At 30.5% G+C, this 21,579-nt stretch overlaps 1 protein-coding gene across 2 annotated transcripts in view; it reads right to left on the bottom strand.

Moving 5' to 3' along the window:
• Positions 1-21,579, bottom strand: part of foxo (forkhead box, sub-group O) — a 318,297-nt gene that overhangs the window by 16,837 nt on the left and 279,881 nt on the right. The window contains exons 2-4 of one of the 2 annotated variants that reach the window (XM_067053102.1): positions 10,314-10,603; positions 5,082-5,343; positions 1,328-1,568 (exon numbers count right to left, since the gene is read on the bottom strand). In XM_067053102.1, the coding sequence (XP_066909203.1) occupies positions 1,328-1,568; positions 5,082-5,343; positions 10,314-10,603 (793 nt within the window). Of the gene's footprint in view, positions 1-1,305; positions 1,569-5,081; positions 5,344-10,313; positions 10,604-21,579 lie in introns of both variants that reach the window. The other variant, XM_067053103.1, reaches the window with a different exon arrangement.

Raw genomic sequence — 21,579 nt, 5'->3', positions numbered from 1 at the left:
TTTTGATCTTACATCAAATTTAATTAATGTGTTTTTTTTTTGTAAATACAAATTAAAATAAATAAATATTGTTTTGTTTATTTATGTTGTTCTTTGCTGACCGCACCCCCTGATAAACTTCTTCAAGCATTAATCTACGGTCAACTATCTACATCTCATTAAAATAATAAACCATTGTTTAATAATTCACAGCATTTTTTTTCACTGTTTGATTTATTTGTGAATTCAAAGGCTGCAACAATTAATATTAAATTTATTAGATTGGATCACCAAAGCCACCCTTAAACGACTTTATGGGTTAATATTATCTTTCATCAATATATTGATTGTCTAAGGAGTCTATTGTAACAATAATATTGACGAATGTGGTACATGGGTGATTCTCAAATAATGGATAATTATCAAGTCCCATATGAATATTATAGTAATTATAACATTGTGTATTCATATAATTATAATATGGCCATGGGAAAATGTCTTTGTTATAGACACGATGAATTCATTATATTTTGATATTTTATTAATGTTCTACATCCCATAATGTTTTGTCACAGAGCAACATTATTTACATTAAAATATATAACTTTTTTTTTCGTACAACTCTCAAGAAAAAGGCTTTTACTTATATTAAAAGTTTACACTAATAATTCAAATTGATTTTTTATCATGTTAGAAAAGGCTGTGGGATTTTCTAAAATATACACCAGAAAAAAAATGATATCTTAAAATAAAGACTGAAATTAACTGTTAAGTGATTTTATAAAGTTTTTTATTTTATTTTTTTTTTAAGATAATAGATGTAAAAAACACAAATTAAATTTTTGTGTTAAATAAAAACACTTCATAGTGGGTTTAGTTAAGAGCTTATAATAATAATAATGTGTACTGCTACAATCCATGAAAGGTTCAGTACTTAGTAAGGAAGTATTATTTTTTCAACAATGGTTGTACAAGGTGGTGATTTGTTCATAATCACTCTCAATCGCCAAACGTTTTTCCCAATTAAGGATTAATAGAGATTGGGTGAGCCAGAAGGGCAACAGGACAAATAAATAGTAAATGGATAAATAATTATCTTCCACCGTAGGATTCGAACTCGAGTTCTTGTAGTGGGAACAGCGAGTTAAGAGCTTAACCTATGAAATTTCAGATTTAATTGAATAAATTTTTTGTTGAATAGAACCTGCAAATTCCCCACCATTTGAGAACCCATCAGATATAACACATTTAATCATTTTTGTTTGTAATAGTGACCATCCGTGTAAGGGGGACTTCAGTTAGATCTTGAATCATGTAATTACTTACGGCTAGTGGACCCATGACTGACCAGAATATGGCTGCTGGTCGGCCTGTGAGGTCGGAGTCTGCTGCTGGGTGAAGTTGAAGTCGAGGGTGCCGTCGAGGCTAAGCTCGTGCTTGATGACTTCGTCGACGTTACAATCGAAGCCCCCGTGGAGCGGCAGCGTCTCGATGTTGATGTTGAGGTCGTCCAACATCGCGGGGTTGAGGACGTCCATCAGTTGGCCCATCATCGTGGCCGCGCTCTCCCCCTCGCCATAGCCCGTTCTCTGAAGCAATAACGTGTTGTATACAATTATAACTTAACTTATATATAACATAAACAATAAAAAAACAACACAAAAAGTAATATGTGCACTGCACGCGTTGCATTATATTTACTTAATATCATTCTTTGAGTATAAATAGATAATAGCCATGGAAATACGGAAAAAATTATTAATGACCTCACTTCATTTATGCATTTTCCTCATTAATTTAATTAAGGACATAATAATTTATAAGTTATCCAACACTTATAAACCAAGAAGAAACCTGAATATAAAGCAGTCACGTGGAAATTCATACCACATAATTTTAAAGTCAATTTTTAAAGGAAAATAATATTGGTGCCTTAAGCCTATCACTTAATAACCAATTACTACTCAATTTTGAGAAGATATTAATTTAAATTATATATTATTAAAAGTAAAAACTGACTATTGTTATTAAAACGATGGAAATAACATAGAATGAAAATAACTGGTAACGAGCTCGCAGACAAAGCTGCCAGAGAGGCACTCACGCTCCCTGGCCAAGGCACCGCCGTTCTTACTCCATCAGAACTCAGTACACCACTTAAATTATAATACAAATATTAGAAAGATGGCAGGCCAAGTGGGATGAAAGTTCTCCGAGTAAATTAAAAAAAAATCAAAAGATCATTAAAACCATGGTCGACATACTACCGCAACAACCGCAGAGAGGAAGTTGCTCTAACCCGCTTGAGAATAGGTCATACTCTCCTCACGCACTCTCACCTGATCAGAAAACTACCACCTCCAACGTTCAAATATTGTCAGTCCATTCTTACGATTAGACATATTTTTGAAGAATGTACTCACAATTTGCTAATAATAAACAGGATAGGACTGACCCCAAATTTATCAGAAGCTCTCACAGATGAGGAAACTAAAATTACACAAGTGTTTGAATTTTTAAAAGCACGTCGCCTTCTTTATAAATTATGACTCCTCTTCGATTTTTTTTTAAATTTATTATTTTTTAAATTTATTTATTATTAATTTTTACAAAACTTTTAGCATGCCATAGGCGTTGATAACCAGAGGGCTTTACGCCTTTAAGCAACAATAAACAAACAAGCAAACGATAGAAATACAACACCGTAAATTATAAATCCAGTTTATTCATTAGTTTTTCATAAATCTAAATTACCTCTACGACTCCATTAATGTTACAGATATACTTTTTTGTAGTATCTTTGCCTATTACTACATATATCTCTGGAAGTTTATTTTAATCTGGCAATATTTTATGATTAAAATATATACATGCTTTGACAGAGTATACTTCTGTATAAGTGTTCAACACCTCTATCCTCTCAAAACTTTGAAATTTTGATTCGATCTACGCTGGATAATAATTTTCGCATGGAATGCAGCCTTTTCAGGTTATTTTTGACTCTCTAGTCTTAACCAAATCATTTCCAGCATACTTATGTCTGAAATTTCCAAAGGAATAGGGTTCTTTTGCTAAGAGATTATGATTGTAAATAGAATTCATATCGGACGCGATTATTGATCCGAAGCTGCTTGAAAGCACGAAACGTCAAAATCAGTAAACAAAATATAACCATTTTTTAATGAGTTCCACATTCAAGACGCGTTGAATCAAAATAATGCTTGATATGAATTTAAAAGGTTGAAAATCTAAGGAATTAAATCTCATTATAATTTCAATTTCCTGGATCGCCTGGATTGACTAAATTAGCTGTCATGACAATGACGCCGCATTAAATGACTGAATTATGGTGACGAATTTTTACGAGAAATTGAATTCTGATTTTGTCCTTTGAGCTTGATCGATTTTCCGTATCATATTTATGCAACCTGTCAAAAAACGTAAACAAATTGTTCACGATGTTTGACGATTTTCGCCTTGGAACGTCCGATCATATTTTCTCCGATATAAATTCGTTTTTAAATCTGGTTTATTATCAGAATTTGTATAAAAATCATTCTATTCTACTAGAAACGTCAGAGTTAAATGCGCCGAAGGAGGTTGGGCAATTAACTGTATCCCCAAAACCGGTTTGACCAATCGAAAATTCAATCAAAAGTAAAAAAAAAAAGTATTTTCTTAGAGGTGTGAATATGTATTGTGCGACACTCTGTATTTTAAGCATCATTTAAAGTTATAGTAATAAAAATAGTAAAAATAATAAACCGGAGTTGTAGGGATGGATACTGATAGTCACCTTCTCCCCGATGACGTATTGATCGGAACAGAGAGGCCGTCCTTGATGAACGTCTAATTGAAGGTTCTTTTCATTGGTCCATTTTCTGCAGTCAATATAATACTCCGTCCAATCTTTGCTTACATGCTCAGTTGAGGGGAGAAAGATGAAAAGATACACAGATTGAGAAACTTCTCTTGTTTTTTAAAACTATAGTTACTGAATCGGGAGATTAAACAAAATCCACCAAACATGCCAAAACTTAACCGTTCGATAATCCAAAACATTTTAAAACATCAGTTCAGTAGCTTAAGATAGCGAGATGTCTTTGGAATTAGGGACAAGGACAGAAATATAAATGTAATGTCCGTATATGTTATCAAATAGATTCCTCGAAAACTCCGATTACAACCTATTTCAGTCTATTAAAAATAAGAAAGTATTTGGACTATTTTTGACTAAATAGTCTATTTTCAAAGAAATAGACTTTAGTTATAAACTTCTTTTGTATTTAGAAAAATAATTGTTTCGATGTTTTGGGATGATGTTGGAAACAAAATATTAAAAATTGTAGAAAAATTTATGAGGAAAAATGCGACCTAGCACCCGAGACATGAACCGCGATCATCAGACCAATGTCGTATACTTAAATTTTTTTTGATACTATAATTTTACACATATTATAACACAATGTGTAAAATATTGTAATATTATTAAGTGTATTACTTGAATCAATAAATATTACAATAGAATCTTTTGATCCACTAAAAGCTAACATCTTAAATGTAGCATCTATGAATAGCGTTTTTTTTAGCTCAGAGAGATTACTAACCACAAACTAGACAAACCAAATCTATCCGCCTCACGGGTTCACCGGCTAAGGAGGTAGTGAGTAATAATATATAGTAATGGATCAGTTTATTTTAACTTAATTTTTTAAAAATGAAATCTGTATTATTATTCTACTCTGTCTTCTCTGGATATCTCTTCCTTTGTAAACTATCTGTCCTTTCGCTAGGATCTTCAGCGAATACCTGTAGAACTGGTTACGCTCTCGACTGTAAGTGAATACGGTGCACAGACAGTTTCCGTTCCTGCAAGGACCTGAAATACCATAAGCGAATAGATTACGGAGATTTAACGCAAATATAAGTAAAAACTCGATAATCTTCCTGTCAATTCATCTCTGGTTGACTTTAACTTATTTTTTTCTCCCCTTAACTGCTGTTGGGGAAACATCCAACCCATCCTCTCCTATTCGTAATAGAACTAGGGATGTAGATGATACTTGAAAAAACAAACAAGAATCTTAAATAAAACTACTTACATGTTTGGGAGCAATGGCGCAGGAGGGGCAGGGGTGCACCTGCCTGTGGACGGGGCAGGTTGACACATAAGGAGGTGCCGGCCTGTAAGGAGGTGGTGGAGGCCCGAAGCCCTGCTGGCCGAGCCGCATGTTCTGCTCGAGGTTGCCTGCGAGCTGCTCAGGTCCGTAGTAGCTGCTCCATTCGCTCTCAGCGGCCGGGATCGGGCTCAGCCTTCCCCCGCAGGAGGAGGCGTTCGAGCTGGCCCTCGGCCTGAAATCCGGGCTGCAAAAGAAAATTACATGTTAAGTGAACCCGCATCGGAAGGTATTTATATTTGTTAGTCAGGGGTTGAATCGATGTAAGTCCAAGGAGAAATAATTGCATTCTTTACTTCTTTGACCTATGAACTAAAAACCCTGACAGTGTTTTAAAATAAGGTGAGATTGTGCTAAGAGGGGTGAGAATAGGCCAACGCGGAAGTAATAAAAGCTTATAGTTTAATCGCATACCATGTTATAGTGGTATATTTGTCAAACAAACGAGTGTTATCACACTCACACTTTTTTTAAACAATTCATTGCTTCGCCAATTCGTTGAGACGGGTGAAAAATGTTAGTTAGCTTTATAGGAAGAAATTATTTTAAGCACTGGTAAGTATTGATAATATTTTTCTCATTCATCCTACAACCCAAGTATAATTATTTTTTGGAGTTTCATCACTGGTGCTCATGTACTGTCAGTGGCTCACTGCGTCGGATTTATTATTGAGTCGTACTTAGTATTCTCTATGTTTGTTTTTTCCTTCAATGTTATGTGGTTTTTGATGTTTAGTGCTATAAGTGATACAATCAATTAATCTTCCTTCCTTATGCAGAGAAGAAGACAGCATGTTCTAGGTGACCCAGTGTTATTGCGCAATGCCAATATATTTATTTTAAAAAAGAAAAGAAAAAGTTACTTCAAAAACTGAATTTGAAAACATTTTTATTTTCAATTTTTCTAACATTTAAAAAATGTAACAACTACTTTCGAAATAAAATTCATTTCTAATAATTCTTATTATAATTTTATTTTATGATAACTTTTTCACTACATTTATAAAAGAAATCTCGACTAATTTAATCTTTAGATAAAATTAATGGCACGACCATACTTCTTTTGCGTTAATTATATAACTGAATTAAGATTAATATTAATCAGATAATTTAATAAAAATTAATAATAAACAATTATATAGATTTTAAGTAATAGGCAAAAAATACGATTAAAAAAATTATTTTTATGGGATAATAGGAAAATTTATAAGAAATGACGCTTATCCTTAAACGTATTTAAAACAATTGATAGTATGGCGATTTTTTAATTTAATCAGTCATAATTTGTTTTCTTGATAATTTGGTTTACAGGAATAGTTTGTTATTTTAATATTAATTACATATTACGATTAGGTAAGGTACAATATAACTGTTAAAGTTCAATGCTAAACCTTCAATTAAGATTTTAATTACGAATTTTTAGACGATTAATAATTCGATACGACCTTCCTCCACAGACGAATTTCATCTTTGAAAATGGCCGTGACTTCTACGAACAACGCAATTTCACAAAGACTATTTTTAGTTTAACTGTTAACGAGATTGTCTAAATAAAGACACCAACAATTGAATAAATATGTACATTTAATAAAAATTAGATTCCATGTTAAGAAGTCGTTCTATTCTTGATATCATTACACAACACAAACAGCATTCGCAATAAGCTTTTGTAATTATATAATAATAATAATAATGGCGAACCTGAAGGTTCGATGCCGATACCACCAATCATTCTCTGAATACACTGTCCGTCCAGTGACACCTCTTCAAACCCAAATCTACTAAATCCTACTTACCGCAATCCTCCTATCTACGTTTTGGTCTGACCCTTGGATGTTAACCCGTCGGTTCAACGTTTATTAACATTTTAGGGAACCGTTCGTTACTAAGTCCCACAAACTTACACGCTCATCTTATACGCCATAATGATATCTACGCTCATCTTATAACTTGAATTATAGTCCCCTTAATTCAACGTTGTGCAGTCTTCTAAATTCTCCGGTTAACTTGCCCTTTTTCAGTACTGAACATTATTAAATAAAAATTTATTTTCAAAAACATTTAGGCACTGCTCGTTCTTCCCTTTGTGTAAGAAGTTACGTTTCGTATCCCTAAAGAACATTGGAAAGTATAATAGTTTTGTGAATTCTAACTTATTATATTTTGGAAAGAATGAGCTTTTGTAACTAAGCGTAATAAATAATTATAATTCAATCGTATTTAGAATATGATTTGTTGCGGTGCGAAAATCACACAAATTTCATTTACTTTGAGTTAAAATCAATTAATGAAGTTTTTCAAAACAGCAATTGCTTTATTATTCGCAATGACAATACAATCCCTTATTATATCTCTATCTATAGATAGTGAAAGTATAAAACTGATAATTATAGGAAATAATATTTATATATCAATCCAGTAAATTTAAGAAGAATTATGGGCTAGACAGTGTTATCACAGGAGAGAATGTGGATGAAAATTTAATAATCCGTAAATAGGTTTATAAAAAGTAATAAATAGGAAAATAAAAATTTTAAAGAAACTAAACATAGTTTGTAAAACGAATTATTTAAAAAAAAAAAACTTAGGAAAAACTCTTCCTGTTGAATAAACAATGTCAAGAGTAGATATCGACCAGAAAATAAAATATTAAGTTCATACAAACTTAAAAACGTAGTAAATCGTCACGGTGATATTATAGAGTAGTAAGAGGTAAAAATGAAGTTTAAACTGGTAACTTCACTTATACCTTAAACCAAAGCCATTTACCCCGATAATCCAGAAATATCTCAAATTCATTCAATAACGTAACCATCAATGTTACAAAAAAAATGTAAACTAATGCAAAAAGTATATAAATAATTTGGAAATAAATAAAATTCTTATGAAAAAAAAATTAAATTTTCTACAATCTACATATTTTTTAAGTATTAAAAATAAATAGATAACATGTAAAAACAACAATGGGGTTTTATTATGTCAGTTAATCATCTTAATAATATAAATATTATATCCTTTTAGGAATAAAGTATTTGTTTTGTTTTCAAATTCTATCTTTTCTTTGCACATACTTAAAAAGATATTGAAGTATTAAAATAACGTCAATATTTTAGATTATCATGATTTTGGGCGCCACTATTCAACATTATATCTGATTTTGAGGTGTCTAGATTTTATAAAATTCATAAAAAAATCTAATTTCTTGCTATTTATGTAAATTAATGGCCTTTTTCACTTAACTTAATTTCTTTTTTTTTGAAGAGGAGTTCGTTACTATTTAGTTACCATAGTTTCATCGAAAAGAGGAGTTCCTCTTAGGAGAAGTCTCCATAAATAAAGAAAGTCGTTATAAATACAGAACATTTTCTTTTAATTGATAATGAAGTGACATATTTTTCAACTGATTACCATTATTCTTCCATATTGATGAATTTTTAGGTTAATAATAACCAAAATCATCTAAAAGGCAATATGGAGTTACGTTGCGACCTAGAAAGCGACACTTGATCAGACGTGAAAGGTGGGTTTCGCAAGAATCCCCACTCGCCCTGTAGTTCTTTACCTAAATTAGCCCTCCGTCCTTGTGGGGATTTTCCGACGGAATCCCATTTCCCAACCCCAGCCATCCTCCAAGTCATATCTACCGTCCACTTAGCAGCGAGGCCTAACGACCTACTCTTCTAAAATTATCTCGATCTCTTCAATAACTCACCTCCTTTAGCATCAGAAATATTTTCATCTGGGTACAAATATAAATAACGATAGAGTTAACAGTTGATTGTATTTAACATCGAAATAATTTTGTAATAGTTTATTTTATTTAGAAATTTATATGATTAGCACTAAACTAAGGAATAAATGTTCGACTGAAATCTATTTATTACGCTAGTCTGATTTTAGAATTTGAGTATTAATAAAGATACTGATTTTTTACTAAATAATTCAAAACATTATCCAAATTATAGTCTCAAAACTTTTATTGTTTTTACACGTCCAACGTTTCGGCCAATTCGGCCATCTTCAGGGACAATCTTAATTCACTATGAATCATATTATTTAATATTTTTCCAAACACTTCATACAGGCTATTCTGCCCAGGTCAAAACATTTTTATCCAATAAGTCAAGGTTGTAATAAAAGTGTATGATAGTGGTAAAATGAAAAATATTTTTGACTGTGAATTTTAATGGATATTTGACTTATTGGATAAAAATGTTTTGCCCTGGGCAGAATAGCCTGTATGAAGTGTTTGGAAAAATATTAAATAATATGTTTCATAGTGAATTAAGATTGTCCCTGAAGATGGCCGAATTGGCCGAAACGTTGGACGTGTAAAAACAATAAAAGTTTTGAGACTATAATTTGGATAATGTTTTGAATTATTTAGTAAAAAATTGCCAGTCTCAAGAAAGAATTTTATGATTATAAATAAAAAAGATACTGATATTATTGTCATCGACTAGCTAAAATTATTTTTTATTTATATAGATATTTAAATTACCTGATGCGTTATTTCATATTAAAAAACCTCTTTCGATATAACCCAAGAAGAGTCAGGGGTTCAATACTTACGAAGGAAGTACTGTTTCTTGAATAATAGTTTTGGAAGGAGGCAATTGATTCTTCAATTAGCAATACCCACTTTATGGATGCCGACTCACGATTGATACAAAAAAAATATCCAAAACACGAAAATTTTCATATTTCCATGGATGTTCTGCCAATTGTTAGTTTTTACATACTCTTATTTGTAAATGAAATATATTTCCGACTTTAATAATAAATAAATAGCTTTAATAATAAAAACATGAAAGACTAATTTCATCTTAAAGTAGGGAGGTAAGTGAAAGTTATCATGCGTGTTTTTTTTTATGTGTCCCTAAGACCAAATCTCCCATGGAACTGAACATGCATGGCCGAAAATATGTTCTTTTTAAGCAGCGCATCAAAACAGCTCTAAAGATTTTGATGAAACTAGTCTAAAGTACTCTCCTTTGCCGATCTTTTGTCTTGAGACAAAATCAGCAAAGTCAAAGCATAATGGGTAAAAATGAAAAGATATCAAGATTAATTAATTGAGTATAACAGCAGATATGAATAATATGTAGCTATATTATGGTGTGATATTTTTTTAACTATTATTAATATGTAATATACCTGAGCTGAAATCCGTGTAGGGGTGATTCGGGAAAGATGTCAAGGGATTCGGATACCGAAGAGGACGGGCTGGGGGTGGCGTCCAATCCGCTGCGGAGTGCTTCAACTTTCTTCTTGACCCTCCCCCGCCTCTTCTCGAACTTGGAGGTCTCCATGGACGTGGCTCTTCGCCTCGCCGATTTTCCAGGTTTCGCGTCCGGGTTTATCATCCACCACGAGGACTTGCCAGTGCCTTCGTTTTGGACCCTCATGAATCTGTTGTGGAGCGAGAGGTTGTGTCGTATCGAATTCTGAAAAAGGTAAAAACAAATAACACATAAAAAAATTGAAAAACTAGTCAACTAAGTTCTTTAAAACAGGAAGTTTATAATAATAGATATAAATGGTACTAAAACGGGTAAATGGAGGTATAGAAAAAATAATTTTCTACCTATTACCTTACTTTTTTACTTTAGATAATTAACAAAGTAATAAATATTAATAAAAGTACGTTAAGGAATGCACAAAAATCATAAATAATGTTATAAAATAACTTGGGGATGTTTACGAATTGTAACGTTCTACCTCCCTTAAAAATGTTCACAGGTATAATAGGGAGTGAACTGAAGTGCTCGTTATATCATTGATAGCTGTTCGCCGAACTGTATAGAAATTCTTCTGTGTATACCAAGTTAATGCGTCGTGAACGATGTTGAAGTGTGAAATACGACTTTTATAAATTCAAAATAGAAATATAAAACGACAATTTCGCAATAAATTAAGTCGTTAGCGTCCATGCGAATAATAATGTACTTCGTAAATCCAACTTACTGGAATATGCAATCAACTATACCTTTCATGCCATTTATTGTCATATAAAGTATTGGAATTTTGCTATAATTAATGTTTGTTTTTTTTGTCATGATTATTTTGTTTGATCATTTGGTTAGAAAAAAAGTTAAAGTTTTTGAACAAATATAATTTTGCTTGAAATATAAGATTATAAAATTAAGCATCAATCATCAGTTTTTTTTTTAGTGTTATAGAATTACTTCCTCACTATCCATGTCAGGGAAGTTTTGTATTCGGGGAGTGATTTAAAAAACAATACAAAAAAAAAAAAATACCAAGGATTGGAAATTACAATTCACGTTTTACAATTAAGACATTGTGCTGGATTTACACGTTTACTACATGCAAATACAACATATACAACTGCAAACACTTGTACAAATGTTTGATAATAAAGGAAGCGAGTATTTACACACTTGTGCGTTCTTATGACTTTTTTCGGCTATTACATTAGATTCACACTACTTTAATTATTTATAGTAGACAGTAGATGAAAAAATTCATAAAAATAGTAATAATGGGTTAATTAATTAAACTTTCGTGCTAGAATTTTAATCAGATATTTGTTAATTTAATTGCTCAAACATAAAATTTCATTATGAACTTATATCTGTGCTGTATTAAATAAAAAATAAACCGCTAAAGATAATTGATAAGATTTGAAAAAAGTATTTACCCTTACTCAATAGAATTCTAAAATATATATATTTAAACTAGAGTTAATTATTGAATCCGAAGGCTGGCGAAATTCCTTAATTAATCAAAACACGAAGAGCACAAATATTTATATGTTGGCAGTCTTTGCATTATTTGTATTTTTTTATGTTAGGCTTGATAAAGACCTACATAGTGGATCTGAACATCGGCAATCAATAGTTAAAAAAAAATTGTGTTTCTTTTCTTTAAAAATTAAATTAATATGACTTATTCGGTTGGTCATGTCTCGATCATGAATGTCTCGGACCATATCGGACTAAAGTGAATCTTTAAAAAAAAAAAAAAAAATGGAGTTCAAGAAGATAGCCATATTGTAAAAATAACATCCTTAAAGACCCTGTTCAGATATTTTAGGTTAAATCATAGCCAAAGTTTTAGTAACATCAATTTTAAACAAGCCATTGGCCCAGTTTCTTCCATTCCCATCAGAGGAATGATGAGCGCATGGAGGAGATGGAAAGTCCAAGTTCTCTCTTAATATATCCGGCCAGGTGTGATATACGGTCGGAGTAGTAAAGTTAGGGGGTGGACTAAAATCGGTTCACTGAAGGGGCAGGAGATCCGAAGAGATATGGGGCCGAACGTCGGAAGGAAGAGCTCTTCGCCGCTGGTCGGAGAGGAACTAGAGGAGAAAAAAAGAAGAAGAAATAAAAAGAAGTGGGATAAGAAAGGAAAAAAAGGAGAGTGGGGGGGGGGGCCACTTCCTTACAAGTCATAAAGCAGGCTATGGCCCTAATAAGCTGTGTGCTCTTGCAACTACACTATATCAGCCGTCACCTTACACAGCGCGAACTTTTCTTATGTAAAGGGAGGATCTGATATAGTGGGTCCAGCCAGTTCGGCTCCTAGCCGCCACATTTACAACTGAATAAGGGGGGGTGGGTTTGAATTCCCCCCTCTTATATGGCTGAGGGGGGGGGGATATCTTCCTTATTAGAGATCTCCAAATATTCACTTCCAATCAGTTCTCTATCTCTCTGAGTTGGGTTCAAGGGTAGGTTATCTCTGATGCCGACCTATCTCTACTGGTGGGGTATAGTCTATTAGAAAACGAATCTAGTATATACATACATTTACATATTGAATGATTAAATTAATATACTATATCGTGTACCTTAATTTTTTAATTGACACAACAGAAATCAAGAAAAAGTTTTAAAAATTAGAAAACATTTTAAACTGCATTTAAGAAAAACAACATTTTTATTAAATCCTTGAGTTAGAGATGATTCAATTAGTTTTAATGTCTGAAATGGTTACATATATCAAACCTCGACGCAACTTAAAATATTTAAAACATTTACTTCATTAATAACAAAAATAAAAATAGTTACAAGCTCATAATAATTTATATAAGTAAGAAGGTAAAGAAAGGTAGAATATGTCAGAAAATATTATTCTTCATATTTTCATCTAAATTTTTAGAAAGATTGAATGCTTCTTCCAGAAGTTACCAAACTATTTATTTATGTCAATGATCCAAGCCTTTTTAATAGATGCCAAGAGAAAATAAAAGCAGGATTGATTATTTCGCAGACTGAAAAAAGTATATACATAAAGTATATATATTTTAGTGATTTGTATAACAGTTAGTTAAAAGTCATATAAATTAAAAAAAAAATCTATATCAGATCATAATGAGCAAATATACGATTAAATTACTTTGTTTTGTGCCACTTTCAATATTAGACCTCTTTAATCGTCCCAGAAAAAAATTAAATCTTCAAAATTTGAGATTTTACGTTTAAAGATACCTAATTCCAAAAATCCGATAAGAAGAACCTGTCTATCCGCCGTAAAATTTTAGCTTTTTAAACAAAAAAAAATTCAGATCATTATGTGTTTGGAGTTACACCATTTTGGAACATCTCGAAAACTATACATCTTTCGGTACATACTAAGAGTTCTATCCAATTATTAATCAAGAGACAATTGTTGTATTTTCTTTTAATATTGAACTCTGCACGAAAACCTGTTTTGAAAGTTATAATTTACGTTAGTAATCTATGATCGTAGCGTTATTTTTATTTACTAACTAATTATTTGTTATTGATTATTAATAAATAATTGTGTAATTATTCAAGCGTTTTAATATTCCTATCATACTTATTTTTTTTAACCTCGAAGATGACCTACATACATAGGCTGAAACGTTGGCCATTACAATAAATAAAAGAAACTTACTTATTATATTGTTTTTCTTTTATTATTATTATTATTATATTTTATTTAACAATAAGATTCTGAATAATTATAGGAAACTCCTGACTGAGTAGAAAGTATAGGTGAGCCCAAGTGGAGGGGCTTTGGCGCCAGGCCCCACCCTCGAGATAGCGATAGATCGCCGTATATCGGCGGCATATATTTCAGCGAGTTAATACCACCGCCATATTTCTTGTATTTTTATTATTTGCCCGATTTGAGGAGGAACGATACCGAGTTCTGGAAGGATATCCGACCCCCCCCCCTCGCACATGTTTTACAGGCGTATCCACATTCTTCCGTATCGTCGCGGCTCACCAAGCACTGATCTCCCTCCGTCGTCCGGATATCTCGTCAGATTCGGATGTCATATGGCAATGAATCACTGGCGTTCAGGCGACTAAGGAAGACTTTATTCTTGGGAACGGTGTCGTGAAAATATTGCCATTTTTTACCGCAATATTGTAGACCATGCAGAGACTATAAAACTATACATATATAAAATAAAAGAGACAAAAATCAACCGGTAATACACTATTGATCTTTCTAAATCTTACCGTTATTACAAGCTAACTGAAAATTTCTTGATGAACTAAAAGTAAATTAATATATTTTGAATTTTGACATGGATGGGGTTAGTCTAAAATGCAAAATAACAAACAAACTGTGGGGTACAAGATGAGAATAAAAGCGAATATTAGTCCTATTTAATTCGATAGTGCCAAAAGAAAATAAGAAAGAAGGTATTCTACATTTTTTTTGGTCAAAGTAACAAACTATGTACCACTACAACTCAAAGAACAATAAGATAAAAGATTTGTATAGATTTGACTAAAGTCTGGGTAAGTCAAAGGTGATTGTTCTTTTCCCAATAGAATACAAAAGAAAAACAAATTGGTACTTTTCTTTTGATTTTAGAACAAGGCTTATTTATAAATGTAATAATAAAATGCAATAATAAAATAATGCTAACAAAAATATAACTCACCAAAAGAATCAATAAAAATTTAGGCAAAAATTAAGAAAGATATAAAATATAAAAAAATAAATAAAATAAACTTATTAGATTAAAGATTATTTTTTTTTAATAATTTATTTATTGATATTTACAACTGTATACACATATATACAACATGTAAATTTGCTATAGGTGACATAGTAACATGATAAAAACATGTGGAGAATCTACCCACAGATAGAACTCCAATAACACTTCTAGAGAAGAAGATCTCGAGGCCATCTTCTTTTCAGACGCCTAGGAGGATTATTAGGTAATGAAGGAGAAGCCAGGTTAGAAACAAGTGGATTTTGGGTAGTTGATAAGTTTATTATGGAAGGAACGGTATCTGGTTCTGGCCAAATCGGCAACATATGGAATATTGAGGTCCTGATGGATGACTTGATTTGTGACAAAGTAAGGAGCATTAAGGATTTTACGAAGGATTTTGGACTGTAAGGATTGGATTCTGGAGGAATTTGATGGTTTAGTGGAGCCCCAAAGCTCAACTGCGTATGTCCAGATAGGATAATAGTCATGTAGATCAGTCTTTTGTAATGGATTGGCAATTTAGACCGTTTCTGTAGTAAATGTTGCAATAGTCGGAATCTACGAGCAGTTTCTTGTCTTTTTAGTCTTGTATGAGGATTCCATGTCAGCCATTTAGATTAAAGATAGTCAACATATTTAGTAATAAACAAAAGAAGAAAACTACAAAGCAACTGAAAATGTCTTGATGAGGAGAGAAAGTAATTTGAAACATTTTGAAAAATACTAATGGTTAACTAAGGAATCAAATAATTATGTATGCTGTTAAATAGTACAATCATATAATTATGCATTATATCGTAAACAACCATACTAAATTTGCTAAGAATATTAAGTTACTTTCAATGAATTTTTTCAACCCTTATCGTCGAATCTAAAAATTCTGGTATTTAGATTCTTTTAAATTAACTGCGTGCTTGGAGTACAAACCTTACTTATGAATATAGATGAGGCGGTGTTGCCGGAAGATGTGTATTAAAATATTATTGCAGGCAGAGAAAATCACGTAAGCCAATATGTTGTCTATAGTATCATGGAGGAGCCATTAAATATTTCGACCATTTTCTGATCTTAAAAAAATCATAAAAATACATGTTTGTACCATTAATTTATCATCTATACCAATAAAGGTTCTTTTAGCTGATACATAAAATAAATCGTTGAGGCATAACATCTTTATGTTAAATGTATCATGAACACATATAGCTCTATATATATTTCATTATTATTTTTTCCCCTTCCACTAAAGACCTTTAAAAGCCCTAACAACATCTGAATGTCAAGAAGCATGTCTAGGGGCCAACGTGAAATAAATATTGACTGACTCAGGTATGATTCGAAACCACAAAGGTCTAAGCCAAGCACAGAGACCAACATCTCAGCCTACATTTTGAAGCAATAAAATAATAATTTTGTATGTTGCATGGCCAAACTTCCAGAAAATAATGAACATATATATATTTCGGGATTAAATTATCATGCTCATGCCCTACAGTAAAAAAACAAACAGTTTTTTTGAAATAAATAATTTTCTCAACTAATTATTTAATACTAAAACGTACATAATACAAACATGGATTAATAAATATAAACATTATTTAAAATTGATTGTTAAATGATGTATTTTATATAACTAATAACTGTCAAATAACTCGTACATGTTCTGGGATAATGATAAAACTGTGACAACAAGAATAAAAAACAGTAAGATAATTATGCGTTATTTAGTTTTTCCAGATCCTAACTGGTCTTTCCAGCAGATAGTCAGCCTTTTAAATTTTATATATTTCTTATTAGTATTGTTAATCGTGTTTTAAAAGGTTAGAATAAAATGAATTTAAAATTTTTGTAAATCCATTTTTCGGTAAAAGCCCAATTCATATATTTTTTTTTTTTAAATTTCTTTTCAACTTTTTTTTTCTCGCGGCGTATGCTTTTGAGTATATTGAATTTGAATCTATGTCCAGTTTTGAAGTAAAAACATTTGTTAGCAATGTACAATAAAAAAATCTGTACTGCTACAACCCATGAAGGGTCAGGTACTTTGTTAGGAAGTACAGTTAAGATACCAACGTTGTGCAAGGAGGTGATTTGGTCAGAATCAGATTTTTCTCTAATTAAGGATACCCAATTTTAGAGCTGAGCTTCTAGAACCACAGAGCTGACTCACGACTATAGTGTAACAGAACATAATCTGCCATAGCCAGATTCGAACCTGGGCCCTTAGAGTCAGTAAGTAAATTGCCTAAATAAATATATAAATAAAAAGAGAGGACTTCATCGGGAATGAAATAAAGTTAAAAAAAGCTTTTAATTCCTCATTGTTAATACACAAATCGCATACATATTACAAAATTATTTTTTTATTTTTTTTTATTAAGATTTATTTATTGATAGATATTACAATCTGCCACACAGTTGTGGGCAGTAGGTAATAGTGATGAATGAATCTGATACATACTAAAATAAAAAAAAATATAAAAAAATAAATAAATAAAAATCATAATAATAAAAAAAAAAAAACTCTCAGAAAATAAATAGTACCAATAATACCAAACCATTCAACACCATACTGGCGGACTAATGTAACGAATAAAATAGAAAGTAATAAATAATAAAATATTAAAAACGTAGTAAGTAATACAATTAAACATTTGTTCTAAAAATGAGAGCCGTGATTTCTTTGCGCTGTCGGTTATAAAGAAATACACGTTCACTTTATAGAGAATTGTCCGTTAACAGAGGTTCACTTTATATAGAATTTCCCGTTAACAGAGGTTCACTGTATATATACATAAATATATTTGCTTTTATCATTATTTTTCCTCGTATTGTTTGATTAACCTTGTCAATTATTATCGCATGATATCTACTCATCATGTAGAAATCATCTACATATATTTGTTTGACCAGTATCGTACCACGTGCCTTTGATGGCTAGAAACATAGACATGAGGGCTCATTTGCATAAACAAAATCAGTATCATTATATTCAATATTTATCATAACTATAAATATTTATATCCTAGCTTCAAATTCTGCCAAACCTCGGCAGAAATTCTAATCGCATAAGGAAATTCTATAAGGAATAGTTTTATATTGAATGTTTTGGGATTGATACACAAATTTGAATATTTTGATGATTTTCTGTACGAAATTCTAATTTTATTCAATTTTGAGTTTTAACTACGATATCATAGTTTAAATTTATAAATTGTGATTTACGATAAAATCACATAAATAATGCTATTAAACTAATAACTTATATTGAATTATTCGGTAGGAATCATTGAATAAATATGATGAATTATTCCTTTTTCAACCACTTGTTCAACAAAATCTCACTGTTTTAGGAAATTACGAATTTACACTACAATAAAATTAAGTGCTTAACCTTAAATTGTATTAATCTAAAAAATGAATTCGATTTTCAGAGGAAATGCTATAACCAGAAAATTATATTTAAGTTTTAATATTTTGGTATACGTAGTTGGTTTTCTTTTCTTTAATGTAATTTTAAAAAAAAAAATTTCAAATTATAATATTGAAGATTCGAATAATAAAGAATTTCAGTATTTTACACAAAAATGTCAAATCCAATTTTTGGAGTTTAATTCTGGACATATAATTCTTCTACACTATAAATCTCATTATCTAAAAAATTGTAAAACATTTGAAATTGAGTTTTCTTTTCTTTATGATAATAAAAGATCTTCCACTTGGCTATTCAATTATGGCCAAAAGTTTATGTTTGAAATTAATGTCGTTAGCTTGGAAAATATTAATTATACAATCAATTTTAAATCAGACACAAGATATTTGAACCAGGATTATGTTGAAATTTTAAGCTAAATTAATTTGTGATCAAAATGTTGATATATATGATAAATACAATAGAGTTAAATTTGATTTTTTAATATTAAAATGAATAAATAAATAAACTAAAATAAAGTTCAAAATATAATGAGAATATGCCAAACTTAGTATTGGGGTAGGTTAAAGAATGAATTATTGATAAAGGGATAGATTGTAATAGACTGAATAAAATTATAATAAGTAATATAGTGGATAATAATAGGTAATTTAATGTGTTAAGTTACTAATTACTAATAAGTACTCATTGATGAAAGTTAATTGATTATTGCAAAGTGCTTTCCTAATTTAATTATATTTTATAGGTTATTGACCATGATATATTTTGACAAGGCAGAATAGCCTGCAACATTTTAATGACATTGTCAGCTATAAAATAAATACGGCAGTATAATTTATAATTCAGAATGTTTTTAAAAATTATTTTTAATGGTTAGAATGTGATTGAAATTAATTATCAACATATCCTTGAGAATAGCCGGAATGCCTGAAGATTTAAAAGAAAATAAACATGTTGGCACTATATGGATATTTTTTATTACAATTGGTAATAAAACTATTCAATTAAGGGCAAAAATTTATCTTTTAAATTAATGTAATTTAATTTTAAGTGCAAGTTGTATTTAGTGAGCTTATTTTGGTTTAAACAAGATTAGATGAGCTTATCTTAAATTTAATAGTTTAAATTATTAACTATCTATGACTGAGGAAAAATGTTTTTCTTAGGTCCACACTAAACCATAATTGTACAAAAACAATATAAGAATATTTTTTTTAAATATAATTTTATTGGTAACAATATTATTTTAAACGTGTATGTGTGCTTTCATTTTTTTAGTAACGTGTAGGCCCAATTTTCTTTGGCCATGTTCAAACTTTATTTTTACTTCAACACCCTAGTCATAATTTAAAAACTATTTAAATAAATACTATTCCATGGAAGAATTAATTAATATAGGTCGTTTTTTCATAAAGCTTTTAATATACAATACATTAATAAATTTTAGACATAAAATTCATTTTTTAAAAAATAATATGTATGTTGTTTTATTCATATTTATGCATTCTGATTGACAGTTAATAACTTAAAGATGAATTCTATTTTAAAAAAGAAAGAATAATAAAGTGTTTTTGATTAATATTTTAATTTGCGTTTATAAATTACACAATTAATTGAGTTTTGCAGGGTTTTTTTTTCACAAATTTACACATGTGCACAATTATGAACGCTTTTCGTTTTTTATTTGTTTGTTGCTTTTTTTTTTATCTCGATCTCTGATTATAGCGATGGGAGAGAAAATAAATTCTTAATATTTTTCTGCAACATTTTTAAAAATTTCCACATGATTCGAATACTCAGACAAAAATCATACATCAGGATTAGGTTTCCCCCCTTCATCGTCTTTTTTTGATAGAAAGGGATGGGGCACACGATTAATCCTCCGATAAAGGCGGGGCTTATAAAGCAATACCTCCCATTCAATAAGTTCTTGATGATGCCAAGGTAACAACCGGGGGATCCACCGAAAATGGAAAAAAGGATATTTAAAAAAAAGGAAAAAAGCAAATAACATATAACGACTTGAAAATTAAAAAAAATACACTCCGAAACATTAACGGATGTACAGAGCTAATATTAAAGGAAAAAGATATCTGAGAAATATATCCCCTCGTTAGCGATGTAAAGGTTCATCTCTTTTATTTATACAATCAGCAAAGAGAAATTAAAAAGAAACGAGTATATACATTGATCTTCACACAAACACATACTTGGGTTGGGAGGGAAGCTTGAAAGGGAATCAGTGAAGGATAAAAATCAATAATTTCGGTGTCAAAGGTCTCTCGTCTAACACCGATGTATAACTCAAAATGTTTTCTTTTATGCTTCGAGAATAAAAGTTCTTGTCAAATATTTTTTTTTATTTTATTCTATAATTCGTACGTGTTATAGTGAAGTAACAATCAGAAAAATAGTTAATAACAAGGCCTGGAATACATTTGATAACGGAAGATCTTTCGTCCGCTTTTTTTTCCTCACAAATGTTTGAGTTAATCTATCTGGATCTTTTAAAATTATTTTTTTAATTTATGTGTTTCTTTGTATAAACTGATCTATCGTGTCTTTGGTTAGACTTTACATTGCTGTCTGACGATAAATTTGTTTAACGGATCGAACGTGGATAGCGGATCGCTGGAAAGGGGAGTTCTGAGAGAGTGAGATAGGGAGAATAAAATATTCAAGTCGATGGAATAAAATTGTAAAATGTAATGAAACTGTTAAATTGATAAAAAAAGAAAGAAAAAAAATGAAATAAAATATTTATATTGGTACTAGTCTACTAATTTAAATACTAATATTTTTTTCTTTCTTTTTGATCAATTTAACAATTTTATTCCATTAACTTGAGAATTTTATTATACCTATCTCACTCTCTCAGAACTGGAAATTGTTAAATGTAATGAAATTGTTAAATTGATTAAAAATAAAGTAAATGAAATATAATATTTGTATTTAGTATTTGTAGTATTTATATTAATAGAGGAATATTGATTGTGAGGGAAAAAGGAAAATAAAAAAAATGTTTTGTTATATTATGT

The sequence above is a fragment of the Halyomorpha halys genome, unplaced genomic scaffold (genome assembly GCF_000696795.3).
Source record: "Halyomorpha halys isolate HHAL.00 unplaced genomic scaffold, Hhal_1.1 Scaffold4.1, whole genome shotgun sequence".
In the NCBI taxonomy this organism is placed as follows: domain Eukaryota; kingdom Metazoa; phylum Arthropoda; class Insecta; order Hemiptera; family Pentatomidae; genus Halyomorpha; species Halyomorpha halys.
The sequence above is the reverse complement of the archived record's forward strand: the minus strand, read 5'-3'. Positions and strand labels throughout refer to the sequence as shown.